This window comes from Protopterus annectens, chromosome 8.part0 (assembly GCF_019279795.1).
Source record: "Protopterus annectens isolate FY-2018-M chromosome 8.part0, PAN1.0, whole genome shotgun sequence".
NCBI classification, from domain to species: Eukaryota; Metazoa; Chordata; order Ceratodontiformes; family Protopteridae; genus Protopterus; species Protopterus annectens.
In genome coordinates, this window is record NC_056741.1 from 806,109,821 (window position 1) to 806,122,795 (window position 12,975).

Here is a 12,975-nt window from a genome sequence, read left to right on the forward strand (position 1 = left end):
CATTAGCGGACCGGAGTTCCGCTGTGGCGACCCCTAACCGGGAAAGGCCGAAAGACACAGCAACAACAACTGCGTGTGGGTATATCAAGATTTACCCATGGTTGGTGTGGTGAATGAAGCCCAAGTAATCAAACAAAGCTAACTGTGGGTAAATCCTGATGTACCCACAGACAGGAGTGAAGACTGCTTTTATAAAATTATATTATTTAAAAAAGAAATTACTTACCTTTCTTAAGTAATATATTTGTATGTTGACCTGTAATGTTCCTCTGTGCTCTTCCTTGTTTACTGATGTACTTATCATGCATACGGGACTTCGGTTCCCACACTTGCACAGTACATCAGCGGAGTGCAAGAGAAGCAATGGAGAAGAGAGAATCTCCATTGCTGTTTTTTTTTTTTTCCCTGAGGATGTTATATGAGGGATAGTGAAGAAATACAAGGAAAATCAGGTACATTTATGATTCTTCAGTTTTGCAGAACTGACTTGATTTTTCTTGTATTTTGGTCTGTCCCTCAGCATGTATCAATAGAAAGTCTGGCCGCTCATTGGTACTTCAGTGGCTAGACTTTTTTCTATTGTTATATGCTCGATTTACAATGGGAACACTGATTGAGCTGTCCAATCAGCATGCTCAATTCTGAAGAGCAATGAGTAGTTATGGTATAGTAACTCTGACATCACACAATCCCCAAGGAAGGTGAATATTCCCCCACCTGGGGACTGGTGATCTAGTACATTTGTCGACTATCTGCATATGTTGATCAAATGTGGTCAATCAAGCAGCTGACAACCAAATTCAGGAGTTCCATGTGTGTGTGTGTGTGTGTGTGTGTGTGTGTGTGTGTGTGTGTGTGTGTGTGCGCATGTGTGGGTGTGTGTAAATAAAAAAAAAAAGGTTGCAGGGTAGTACAACTGTGAAAACTATTCAATACTTTGCAAGCTGCTTTTTTATTTACATATAGATTTGGAACTTTTTTTGGCCTTCCAAAATAAAGAAAATTAAATAGTTGGCATGTACTTCTTATTTCACAAGTATAATGCTTTTCTCCAATTAAAATGCACTGCATGAGTGGAATATGTAAGAGGGGGCCTATAAAAATATCCAAAACATTCTTGCGTTCAATTAAAAAGATAATTCATACTCATGCAGTCTAACATTCAAATTCACTTGTGGGTTCAAAACTCATGAGTTCAAAATGTCAAGCTGCATTTTTGGAAAACATTTTTGATATTTAACTTTTTTAAATCCTATACATAAGCAGTGGTCCACATTGTGATACCAAAACATCTTACACTGTAACTATCTGAGCTTGAGCTTAAGACTGTAAATTACAGAAATGAATACCGTAATCTTACACTGCAAAATATTCTGTGTGTCACACAAGCTATGTATTCATTTTTGTTTAATTAATGTTTCACATTCATTTTACATATATACTGGTAATTACTCTTTACTTAAACTGTGTGTGCTGAACAAGTTTTAGGTAAACTACCATAAATACATATGAACAGGCTGTATTGTGGAAGTTTTTTGCAGTTGTTTTGACGTGATTTTAACCATTTAAACACATCAGGTTATTTTAACAATATAATAAACAGGAAAAAGGGTTGTACATCAGGTTATTTTAACAATATAATAAACAGGAAAAAGGGTTGTGGATAAATGGGTGGACAGAATCAGGTCATGATGTCATCTGTGAGTTTTTATTAGTATTTTGATTAGATGTACTTTTTAGGTTAAATCAGTTATTTTAGTTACACAAGATTTGGTTGGTTTTGCTGGTGAGCTGTTTTTGCAAATGGTTGTCTGTGGTACTGCTCTTATTTATTTTTTTTGTACCAGTTATGGTATTTATTTATTTATTTTGAAGCAAAGTCAAGGATTTGAGTTTAAATAGATGTAGGTGGCTTGAGGGGGTCAATGTTTTATTTTCTGTTCAGCATGTTTTTTTTTTCTAAATAGTCCAAGCACAAGATAGTAGTGAGGCAGCCAGGCAGTATATGAACCATAAAAAAGTATTATGGTTCATATACTGCCTGCTATCTTGTGTGGACTATTTGGATTTATTAGGAGAGCTACCTGGATACTTTTTTTTTCTCTTTAGTTTAACTATGGCAGAGATAGGGTACGGTTTCTGACTGTGGAGTTTATTACTGCACATAAGTGGACAAGTGTGTTGACAACATGTAAAAGTTAAAGGTGAGAATTTTTAAGAAAGAGGAACAAAGTAATGATTATCTTCATTATAGTTGTAATCGGGTCTATATTGGAACACTGAACATTCAAAATGTTCTAATATCGAACCATATGAATCGAAAATTTAAAACATTGAACATTCAGAACAGCAAATTTTTTCCTAGGGAAAATAATTGCTGTTCCAAAACACATACACACAACAAAAGCATACCAAACAAACAGCAATCCACACACATACACCTAAACTCTTACACCTAACCCTACACTAAACTATACATACACTACTAACTATCCACTTACCTTAACCCAAACCCTAACCCTAACGTCCGTCACTATCGCACAGTCACCTCACCCACGCCCTAACCCTAACTCACCTACCCCGCCCTAACCCTCACATCCACACAATCGCACACTTACCTGACCCGCACCCTAACCCTAACTCACCTAACCCTCACGTCCACACAATCGCACACTTACCTGAACCCAACCCGTAACTTTTCACCACAGCACTGAAAATACCGAAGCAACAGAAACGGACAACCAAATTCTTTCCCTAGGAAAAAATTTGGTTTTCTGTTTCTTTGATATTTTCAGTGGGTCGATATTAGAACACTCGAAATTTTGAACGTTCAGTGTTCTAATATAGACCCTTGTAATCATAAGAAGAGGCTTAAAACACAATAGCAAAAGGACAGTTTTAAGGCTGAGTAAACTAACTAGTTACATTTCTTTAATGTGGAATGTGAAGCAATGAAAACAAGATTTTGTGAAAGAGGTTACCCTAAAAGAATGGTTAATGATAAAATGGAGGAAATAAAAAAGGAAAGAGAACAAAACAATGGAGTTTTAAACAAAAAAGGATGTGATGAACACTGCCAGTATAAGGTTTAGTATTCCTTACCCTGTTTGTTGGAAAATTCTGTAGATGAAAACAATATTAGAAAAATTATTGGAGTTTTCTCACAAATTTTCATGATTTAAAAGGTATTATAGCTGACGGCCCAGTATTTGTGTCCAAGAGAGTATTTTTAAGGCTTAGCCATATGAGTAAACAGCTAGATGATCAAAGCAAAGGAATGGTTAAATACAAATCTGTTGTTGTTGTCTTTCGGCTTTTCCTGGTTAGGGGTCCCCACAGCGGAACTCCGGTCCACTAATGACTGGCAGTAGATTTTCACGAACGCCGAGGTGCCAGCTCGACGTTCAACCTTCAACGAAGGCACGCCCATTTACGCATGTCTTTCGAACGCCCACCCAACCGCGGGGAGGACATGGAGTAACTTTTGTAAATATGTTCTTGAAGGAAATAAAGCCAAAGTAGTAGCAAGAGGTTATGAAATAAAATTATTGCAAAAAGTAAAACTGCAAGTCAAAGTTTGTTGTTTATACTGCTCTATATGAACTTTATTCTGCGTTTTATATAGGCAGAACTATAAGAGAGTTTTACAGGGGAATTTATGAACATTTAAGAGCTCCTGAAGTTATGGAATAAAATAATGTCTAGTAAAACATGTAAAGCAGAAGCATAGTAATGAAAGAAATAAAGTGAATTTTAAATTTTAAGTAATAGATCAGGTGATAAATTATGATGTTAGAGTAGAAGCAGAAGATGAGTTAGACTGGAAAGAATATTGTTGGCAAATAAGGCTAAATGCTTGCATTTCTCCTGGAATGAATGACAGGGAGAACTACAAAATTGTTTTGAAAAGGAAAGGGTTAACTCATTAGATGTAGACATTCATGTGATTTTAATAAATGTATGTAAATGTTTTTTACATAGTTGTAACTTGATCTGATGAAGTTCTATGCATGGAATGAAAGCTCAGAGGGACTAAACATTTTAGAAAACCAAATATTTAATCCATGTTTAAGACCTGAGTTAGAAGCATTCTTTTTAGCACAGGAAAATAATATTAGGAATTTGTTAAATGAGAAGACAAGTGATGTGCATTACAATTTAAAAAAAGAAAAGGATGCCCTATTAGATTTGAAAAATAATAAATTATATATAACAGAAGCTGACAAGGAGAATGCAGTGGTGGTTATACATGTAGATTTTCATTGTGATCAATTAAGGAAAATTTTAAATGATGAAAAATTTTATAAAAAGTTGCATGGGCAGATATTATAAAATCTTTTAATTTGCTTGATGCATGTATTGAAGAATGGTGGACAGAATGAATATTGCAGAATATTTTAGAATTTGGAAGCCGAAATTAGGGAGGATTTTTGGTCTACCAAAAGTAGAGAAGTGTTTAGATCAGCCAACGTTTAAACCTACACTGGCCAGTCAGGGTAACAAAACAGAGTCACTGACCATCTATGTTTTTTTTTCTCAAAACACCTTTACTGAATTATCACTTGTAACATAGGCAAATTTACATTCATATAAAAGTAATCAAACTATATTGCCATAAACATTATATTTCACATATATTGCTACATCTCATATAACCTAAACAATATTATATAAACATTGGTCATCTATGCTGATAAATTTCTACAAAAATTAATGAGTCAAAGTGCTTCTTATGTGAGAGATTCATCTGAATTTAAGAAATTTATTTCAGAAGTAACAGTGGAAGATTCAATGATATTAGTCACTGTAGATATGGTTTCTTAATATACAAAGATTCCAAATGATGAGGGTCAAGAAACTGTAAATAGAATGATCCACACATCAGGTTTTTTTTTACATGTGAGCGAGTAAGGCTGTTTACTGAAATTCAAGATGTTATTTTGTCTTATATTTTTTTTTCACGTTTGAAAATGAAATACATTAACAAACAGATGGCATAGCTATGGGGGCGGCGATGACCCTAAGTTATGTCAATATCTTTATGACAGGCTGGGAACAAATTATTTATAAATCAGAATTTTTTAAATATGCAGTAGTATATAAATGTTTTACTGATTATGTTATGGAAGGGTAGTGAAGAAAAAATACTGGAATTTATAACATATTTTTATAATGTTACTGATTATTTGTAATTCACTTATAAAATGGGAAGAGATAGTATTAACTTTCTGAATTTAGTAATACAGAAATCTGCCAACAAGTTAAAGGTAAGATTTTTAAGACGAAAATACAAAATAATGGTTATCTTCACTATAGTAGTATGCATAAGAAAAATCTTAAAAAGAATACAGTAAAAGGATAATTTTAAGACTGAGTAAACTAACAGCTAGCTTCTGGTGTCCTTCTAAGGGGATCCAGTATCTGTCTGCCTGGGATGACATGACAGACAAACCACGATGCTTTGCCAGAGATGGCCCGCACCTGTTGCCCCTGGGATTCTGGATACTGGCTAAGGCTCTAGCCATCCCTATAGTGGCTTTTTTATGCAAGGTTCAAATGACAAATTCACCAAAGTAACAGGAACAAGCAAGCAGAATCTGAGGGTATTGCTACTCAATAAGAGAAGTCTAAACCTCAAAATGCACTCACTCGAGGCATTCCTTAAAATGGAGAACATCGACATCTGTGCAGTGACAGAGACCTGGTTCAAAGCTCCTGAGAGTACCCCTGCATTACCAGGCTATAATTCATACCACACCTTTTGGCCACCTAACCTGGACTGAAACACTAAAGGCAGAGGCGTGTCCATACTCATTAAGGATATCCACACCTCCAGGGTAGTTGCTCAGCATAATGCATCCGAGATTATCCAAGTGCAACTAACTCTGGGCAAGACTGCAATCCAAATTGTAGCTTGCTACAGATACCCCACCATGCCCCAGGATTCCCACACCTCATTTCTTGATACACTGGAAAATATTAGGGTACAACCTAACACCCTAATAATGGGCGATTTCAACTACCCCACCATTAACTGGGAAAACTACTCATGTACCAATTCTTGTGCTCAACGTTTTCTGGAATTCATAAATTCCAATGCCTTGGATCAACTTATCCACACCCCCACCAGGGGCAGCAATATCCTAGACCTGGTAATTACCAACATGGGCAACCGGTGCTGCACACCAGAGGTCAATTCCTCGTTTGTCAGATCCAACCACAAGCTAATCACCCTAGATATCCACATCCCTCCCCCACCCCCCATTAGGGAAACCACCGTAAAGAATTTCTCCAAAGCCAACTTCACGCTTCTTAAGACAGAAGTGGCAAACTTCACGATACCCATGCTGACGGACAATAGAGGTATGACTGCTGAATCCTACACAGATGCACTTTATAAGCACTTACACGAGTGCATGGATCGTGCAATCCCTAACAGAACCAAGATGCTATCCTCCAAAAAAAGGAAGCCAGTCTGGTGGTCCCCTGCCATAAACAAACTCTACAACAGATGAAAGAAACAGTTGCAAAAAAGAGTAAAATCCCATGATTGGAGGAACTCCCCGGTCAGCCTCAGTAAGAAGCTGAGCTCCCTCATAAAATTCTCCAAAGCTAGTTACGAAAACAAAATCGCCACTGACTCTAAAGACAACCATAAAGCATTCTATAGCTATGTCAAGAATCTCAATGGCAACACTCAGATCTGCTCTGAGTTACAGCACAATGGCACTAAATATACAGAACAAACTGATATTGCCAACATCCTGGCAGATAGGTTTAACTTTACCCCCCTCTCATCCCCTAAAGGGCCCATCTCTATACCGGAAGAATGCAAAGTTCCTGTAATCACGGCTGCACAGGTAAAAAACACATTCTCCAAAGCCAAGAACACAGCATCCATGGGACCTGACAACATCCCAGGCTGCATTCTACATGAACTACAGAACGAACTGGCACCCCAACTAAGTACCATGTTCAGTCATAGCCTCACCTCAGGCTATGTGCCCACTGAATGGCGCAAAGCGACAGTTATCCCACTCCACAAAAGGGGAGCCACCACAGACCCTGGAAACTACCGCCCCATTAGCCTGACGAGCCTGGTCTGCAAGGCTATGGAATGTATCATCATGGTACTTATAAACAATGAGATTGGTAATCTCCAAACTCAGGACCCCACCCAGTTCGGGTTTGTAAAAGGCAGATCATGTCTCCTAAACTGGATAGACTTCTTTGAAGCGGTCATCAAAGCCATAAATGAGGGTAAGGTGGTTCACACAGCCTACATGGATCTCGCCAAGGCTTTCGACACCATTCCCCACTCTGGAATTATAGATAAACTCACTAAACTTGGTATAAATCCCTATGTCACAAGATGGGCTGCCAACTGGCTCACTGACAGAACCCACACTGTGAAAGCAGCATACTCCAAATCCAACCTCAGACCAGTGACATGTGGAGTACCACTTCTCTGAAGTACAGGCTAACACAGAAGGTCTTTGGTTAATGAAGTTCACAGATGACTGCAAACTAGGAGCCATAATCAAAACTCCAAAAGATGTGGACAGCCTACAAAAGGGCCTCGCTGAGAGAGATGACTGCTGTCAAAGCCATGGCCTCAAGCTGAATGGCAAAAAGTGCATCGTCTTCCCTTTTAGTAAAAACTCTGTACCCATGAACTACTACATAGGCGGTAGTTGACTTAATACCGTAAGTGTGATAAGAGACCTTGGGACACAGGTGGACAGTAGTCTCTCCTTTGGTAATCCCATCGCCACAGTAGTCAGGAAATCTTTCTACGTGGCACACCTCATCACTAAAGGTTTCTCATCCAGGAAAAAAAGAGGTCATTGTTCCCCTCTCCTTGTCACTCATTAGGCTCATTATAGAGTACAACGCCCCTTTTGGTATGTACCTCACAAGACATCTACAACAACTGGAAAGGCCGCAGAAATACCTCACAAAGAGGATTACCAGCCTCAAACAGATGCCCTATGTAGACCGTCTCAAAAAACTGCAGCTTTACTCCGTCGCATATTGCCTACTCAGAGGCGATCTCTGCCTAACACACAAAGCTATGTCAAACCCAGAGCTTTTGGATATGCTCCACTTAAAGGAAATCCCAATCCCTCCGAGCTACATGCCCTAGGGACCTAAACCTTGTCATCACAATAAACAGAACATGCTGGAGGGATAGATTCCTGTCCCAGAGACTTCCCATACTCTGGAATAAACTACCTATCTATATCAAACAAAGCTCCTCATTAGCACTCTTCAAGAAAAATCTTGATGATTGGATGGGAGATAGGAAATTCACCCCGGGGATCACTTCTGTGGCTCTGCTCGACGGTGGCACAGGAAAATAATTTTCTTGGGTGGCCAAAGCCAGGGTACCTTTTGGCTAGGCTTAATATAGGCCCTAGGGCCAATAGCCTAGTACCTACCTATGAACAGAAGATCCCCATTTCTTTAATTTGGAAAGTGGAGCAATGAAAAGAAGATTTTGTGAAAGAGGTTACCCTAAAAGAATGGTTAATGATACAATGGAGGAAATAAAAAAAGGAAAGAGAACAAAACAATGGAGTTTTAAACAAAAAAGGATGTGATGAACACTGCCAGTATAAGGTTTATTATTCCTTACCCTGTTTGTTGGAAAATGTGGTGGATGAAGAACAATATTAGAAAAATTGTGAAAAATAACTGGAGATTTCTCAAAAATGTTCCTGATTTAAAAGGTATTATAGGTGATGGCCCAGTATTTGTATCCAAAAGGGGTAAAATTGTAAAATAGTATTTTTACAAGGGTAGCCATATCAGTAAACAGCTAGATGATCAAAGCAAAGGAATGGTTAAATACAGAAACTGTAACTTTTGTAAATATGTTCTTGAAGGAAATAAAGTCAAAGTAGTAGCAAGTCAAAGTTTGTTGTGTATATTGCTCTATGTGAACTTTGTTCTGCTTTTTATATAGGCAGAAATATTACGGAGATTTACAAGAGAATTTATGAACATTTAAGAGATGTTGAAGTTATGGAATTAAATAATGGTCTAGCGAAACATGTAAAGCAGATGCATAACAATGAAAGAAATAAAGTAGATCACGTGATAAATTATGATGTTAGGCTAGAAGCTGAAGATGAGTTAGACTGGAAAGAATACTGTTGGCAAATAAGACTAAATGCTTGCAGTTCAGACAAAATGCTTGCAGTTCTCCTGAAATGAAAGGGAGCACTACAAAATTGTTTTGAAAAGGAAAGGGTTAACTCATTACATGCAGATAGTCATGTGATTTTAAGAAATGTATTTAAAATGTTTTTTAAATGGTTACAACTTTGATGAAGTTCTGTGTATGGAGTGAAAGTGCTTACCAATTGTATATTTTACTGTTTTTTGGTTGTAAAAATTGAAATGTACTTTTAATAAACCGTTCATGCATTTTCAATATGTTTAGATGGAATATGTTTTTTTAAACCATCAGTGTATTTTTAACATATTTAGATGTAAAGAAGTACAAAAATCAATATAGCCTCTGTTAGATAAACTGAGATGTAAAGAAATACAAAATCAGTACATTCTCTGTTAGATATTGTATGTTGATATATTATTAGAAAAAATGTGCATAACCCCAGTGGACAATGATGTCTTCATTTTTGCACAGTAATGGCGCTTTAGCACAGGGTATTTCTGCATCCCCCTTGTCAGTCGCTGAACAGTTTACAACCTAACCTTTCCCTGCTAGTCAGCAATCCTGCAAAAGTATTCAACCATAAAGTTAGTTCGTTATGGATTTTACATATTTTTCTGCATGACTCATCAACTTCTGCAACACCGGTTAGAAAATCCTAAACCTCCACTTTTACCTTGAAGTTCTTCATTGCAAGAATTGCTACAAACCAACAAAAAAACTTGACACCTTTTACGAGTAGCAGATGTTACAACTGTTCAGTGCAGTCCAGCATTATAGCAATTTGAGTTTGTGTGTTATTTATTTTTTTGATCTTTTCATAATCGGGTAGATGGACTGGTCTTGGCCCCTTTTCAGCCATGAGCCAGGAACACTGGCAAAGTACATTTAGTCACAAGTAATCAAAAATTATTTTATACAGAGTGTCAGAGCTGAAATATAATAATGGGGATCAAGCTGACAGATTTGGAGTGCTTTTGCAAGAAGAGTGGGCAAATATTGCCAAGTCAAGATGTGGCATGCTGACAGACTCCTACCCAAGAAGACTGAATGCTGTAATTAAATCAAAAGGTGCTTCAACAAAGTATTAGTTTAAGGGTGTGCACACTTATGCAATCAGCTTATAGTAAGTTTCTTATTTTTTATATTTTTCCCCTAACAGATTTGTTTGTTTTTCAATTGAATTGTACAGGTTATAGATCACATTAGAGGTGGGAAAAGTTTTGAAATGATTTATTGTGGTCTCATTTTTTTTTATATCACAAAAACCTGGCATTTTAACAGGGATGTGTACACTTTTTAAATCTGCTGTATATTACCACACTACAGTGAAGAAAAAGGCAAAGTTCCCGATCCTCACCATAGTGCGATCTCCAATCAATATGTCGATCTCACAACCGCGAATGTGTGAGTTCGACATCTTCAAATTACCGATATGAAACTTTGATATGCAAACTTCGATTGTCAAAAGTCAGTTTAATTGCATTTGAAATGTTGATAGTAAGCTCATCTTACATTCTTCACTTCTGCCAAAATCCAGATAAGCCAACAGTCTCTGCAATGGACCATGCTAACTGACCAATTGCCCTCTCCCTTTGAATGCTTAGTCCCTTACCTTCCTGGCCCCCCCAACCTTTTTTTATATACCTGGTATCACAATGCACTGGCAGACATCCTTCTCAGCTGCACAGTTAGTATTCACACTTCATTCTACAGAAGATGTGCACCGATACTGGACTGTGGAAGTCTGACATCAGTGATCTCCACGAGTAAGAAAGGTCAAAAAACCCAAAAGCATGACAAAAGTAAAGGTCTTGTTGTTGTGTCTTTCGGCTTTTCCCGGTTAGGGGTCGCCACAGCAGAACTCTGGTCCACTAATGATTGGCAGTAGATTTTTTACGTGCTGGGTTGCCAGCCCTGACGCACAACCTTCAACGAAGGTACGCCCATTCACACACGTCTCCACACAGAAGACACTTTAGCTGAGAATCGAACAGGACAACGTCTTACTGTGAGGCGACAACGCTACCGCAGCACCACCACCACCGCAGTTACAAAAGTAAAGGTCTAATAAACAGAAATGACACAAAAAGCCTTTCCTTAACTGAAAGTAACGGTAAATGAGTACTGGATTTTCTTGATCATCTTTTATTGTCCTAGCCTGGATCAAATTGAACTATAGCATAAATAATACTCTAAGCATGAGTTTGATCTGCTACTAACATGATCAACAATCTGAGAATAGAGAGACTTTTCCAGAAAGCAAGCTTGTCTGTGGCAGGACTGTCAGTGGTGGTGCACAATGAAATTCTACTTCGGAACCTGATGGATAGCGTCATCTGTAATTAAAACGTGTTCCTTTTGGATAACCATTTGAAATGTCAGGACTCACTAGAGCGAGTCACGAAACATGGAGACTGAATAGCAGAATATCATTGCAATGATATTCAAAAGTAATTTCACTTTTTGTTAATTAAAACTGCAAATCAGCCTGTTTGAGGCAAAGTACTGACTAACCTTTGGGGCATATTATGGCAGTTAATTGTTCAGATTATTACAAACTGGTCCTATATTGCAATTTAAGAAAAACAAGTACAAACATAAGGCAGCACTTCATTCACCCCAAGTCTAACGGTGTTTTTTTATGACACTGCCCACACAAATCATCCAGGATGTAAAAATCCACTTAAGCTTGAATGATCAGCTGAGGGAAGTACCCACTGCAACAAAACTGCAGGCTCTTCTACTGTAAACTTAATCAAACGACGTCTGTTCCTCACATATCAAAGCTTTAAATCGCGGACTTAGTATTCAACAATAGAAAATCTCCTTCTCTTGTACCTCCATTTTGAACATGCTCAGAATATTTTCAACAATAACATTGCTATTGAATGCCAATGTTTTTTTTACAGCTGAACGGAATAGCACCGCTCTGCATTTGAATTCTCGCAACAATATATAGTTGCTTTATTACCAAATTAATGTTACCTTATTATATATGAAAAGTGCACACATTTTTATGTACTATAACATTTACCTACCTCCAGCTTCATTATATGCAGGCTTGAAGTGGTATTACCTCGGTAAAATTCTTTTTTAACAATTCTTTTCACAAAACAAATATAACCTAATTATTCTGAGCGGAAGCAACTGCTAGCATATAAAAATACGGATGCAACTATTATTTTTTTCACAAAACACTCTGCTCCTTATGCCCTACTATTGTGCTTCCTGGATTCAATTCATTTCCTGTTCAGCGTCCGGTTGTCTCTTTAAGATGCTGTTTAATGTTCAGACTCTAGTCGGCATCCTCATATTATACTTTTCATCCAGCTTCAAGAGAGCTAGGATTTTTAAAAGATTGTGCTTCATTTTAGGGAAAGTTTCTCTATTATGCTGAAGGCTGTACGCATAGCTCTCAATTTTCCACCTCCAAAATGTGGACCACAGCCTCTCACAAGGTGGGACGAATAGACAAAATGAACACTTCCTAAGGATAACCAGTTTCAAATAGAAAGTTCAAACCGTAGTTAATAACCATTCATACTTATAGTCATGGTATTGGTAAATAACACTGCAGCATGTTAATTCCTAAACAAACCTTTTATTTGTTTAAAACATTATCAATTAATGTGTGATAATCTTTCTCAGAACAGATTTAAGACCCAAAATTTGGAATGTTCCTCATAACGACGTCAGTTCTCGACTCGACTGTACAGATTTTCACAGAATATCCAGATTTTTGCCTAATATTTTTATTCTGTTCCTCATAAAATGATTGTTTTTCAGGCAAA

The 12,975-nt window shown here is 37.5% G+C and overlaps 1 protein-coding gene across 2 annotated transcripts in view; it reads right to left on the reverse strand.

The window, feature by feature from the left end:
• Positions 1-12,631, reverse strand: part of LOC122809057 (gastrula zinc finger protein XlCGF52.1-like) — a 153,135-nt gene extending 140,504 nt beyond the window's left edge. The window contains exon 1 of one of the 2 annotated variants that reach the window (XM_044080271.1): positions 12,223-12,631. In XM_044080271.1, coding sequence (XP_043936206.1) covers positions 12,223-12,234 — 12 coding nt within the window. In that variant the 5' untranslated portion in view covers positions 12,235-12,631. The remainder of the gene's footprint in view (positions 1-12,222) is intronic. The other variant, XM_044080270.1, reaches the window with a different exon arrangement.
• Positions 12,632-12,975: the final 344 nt, after the last annotated feature.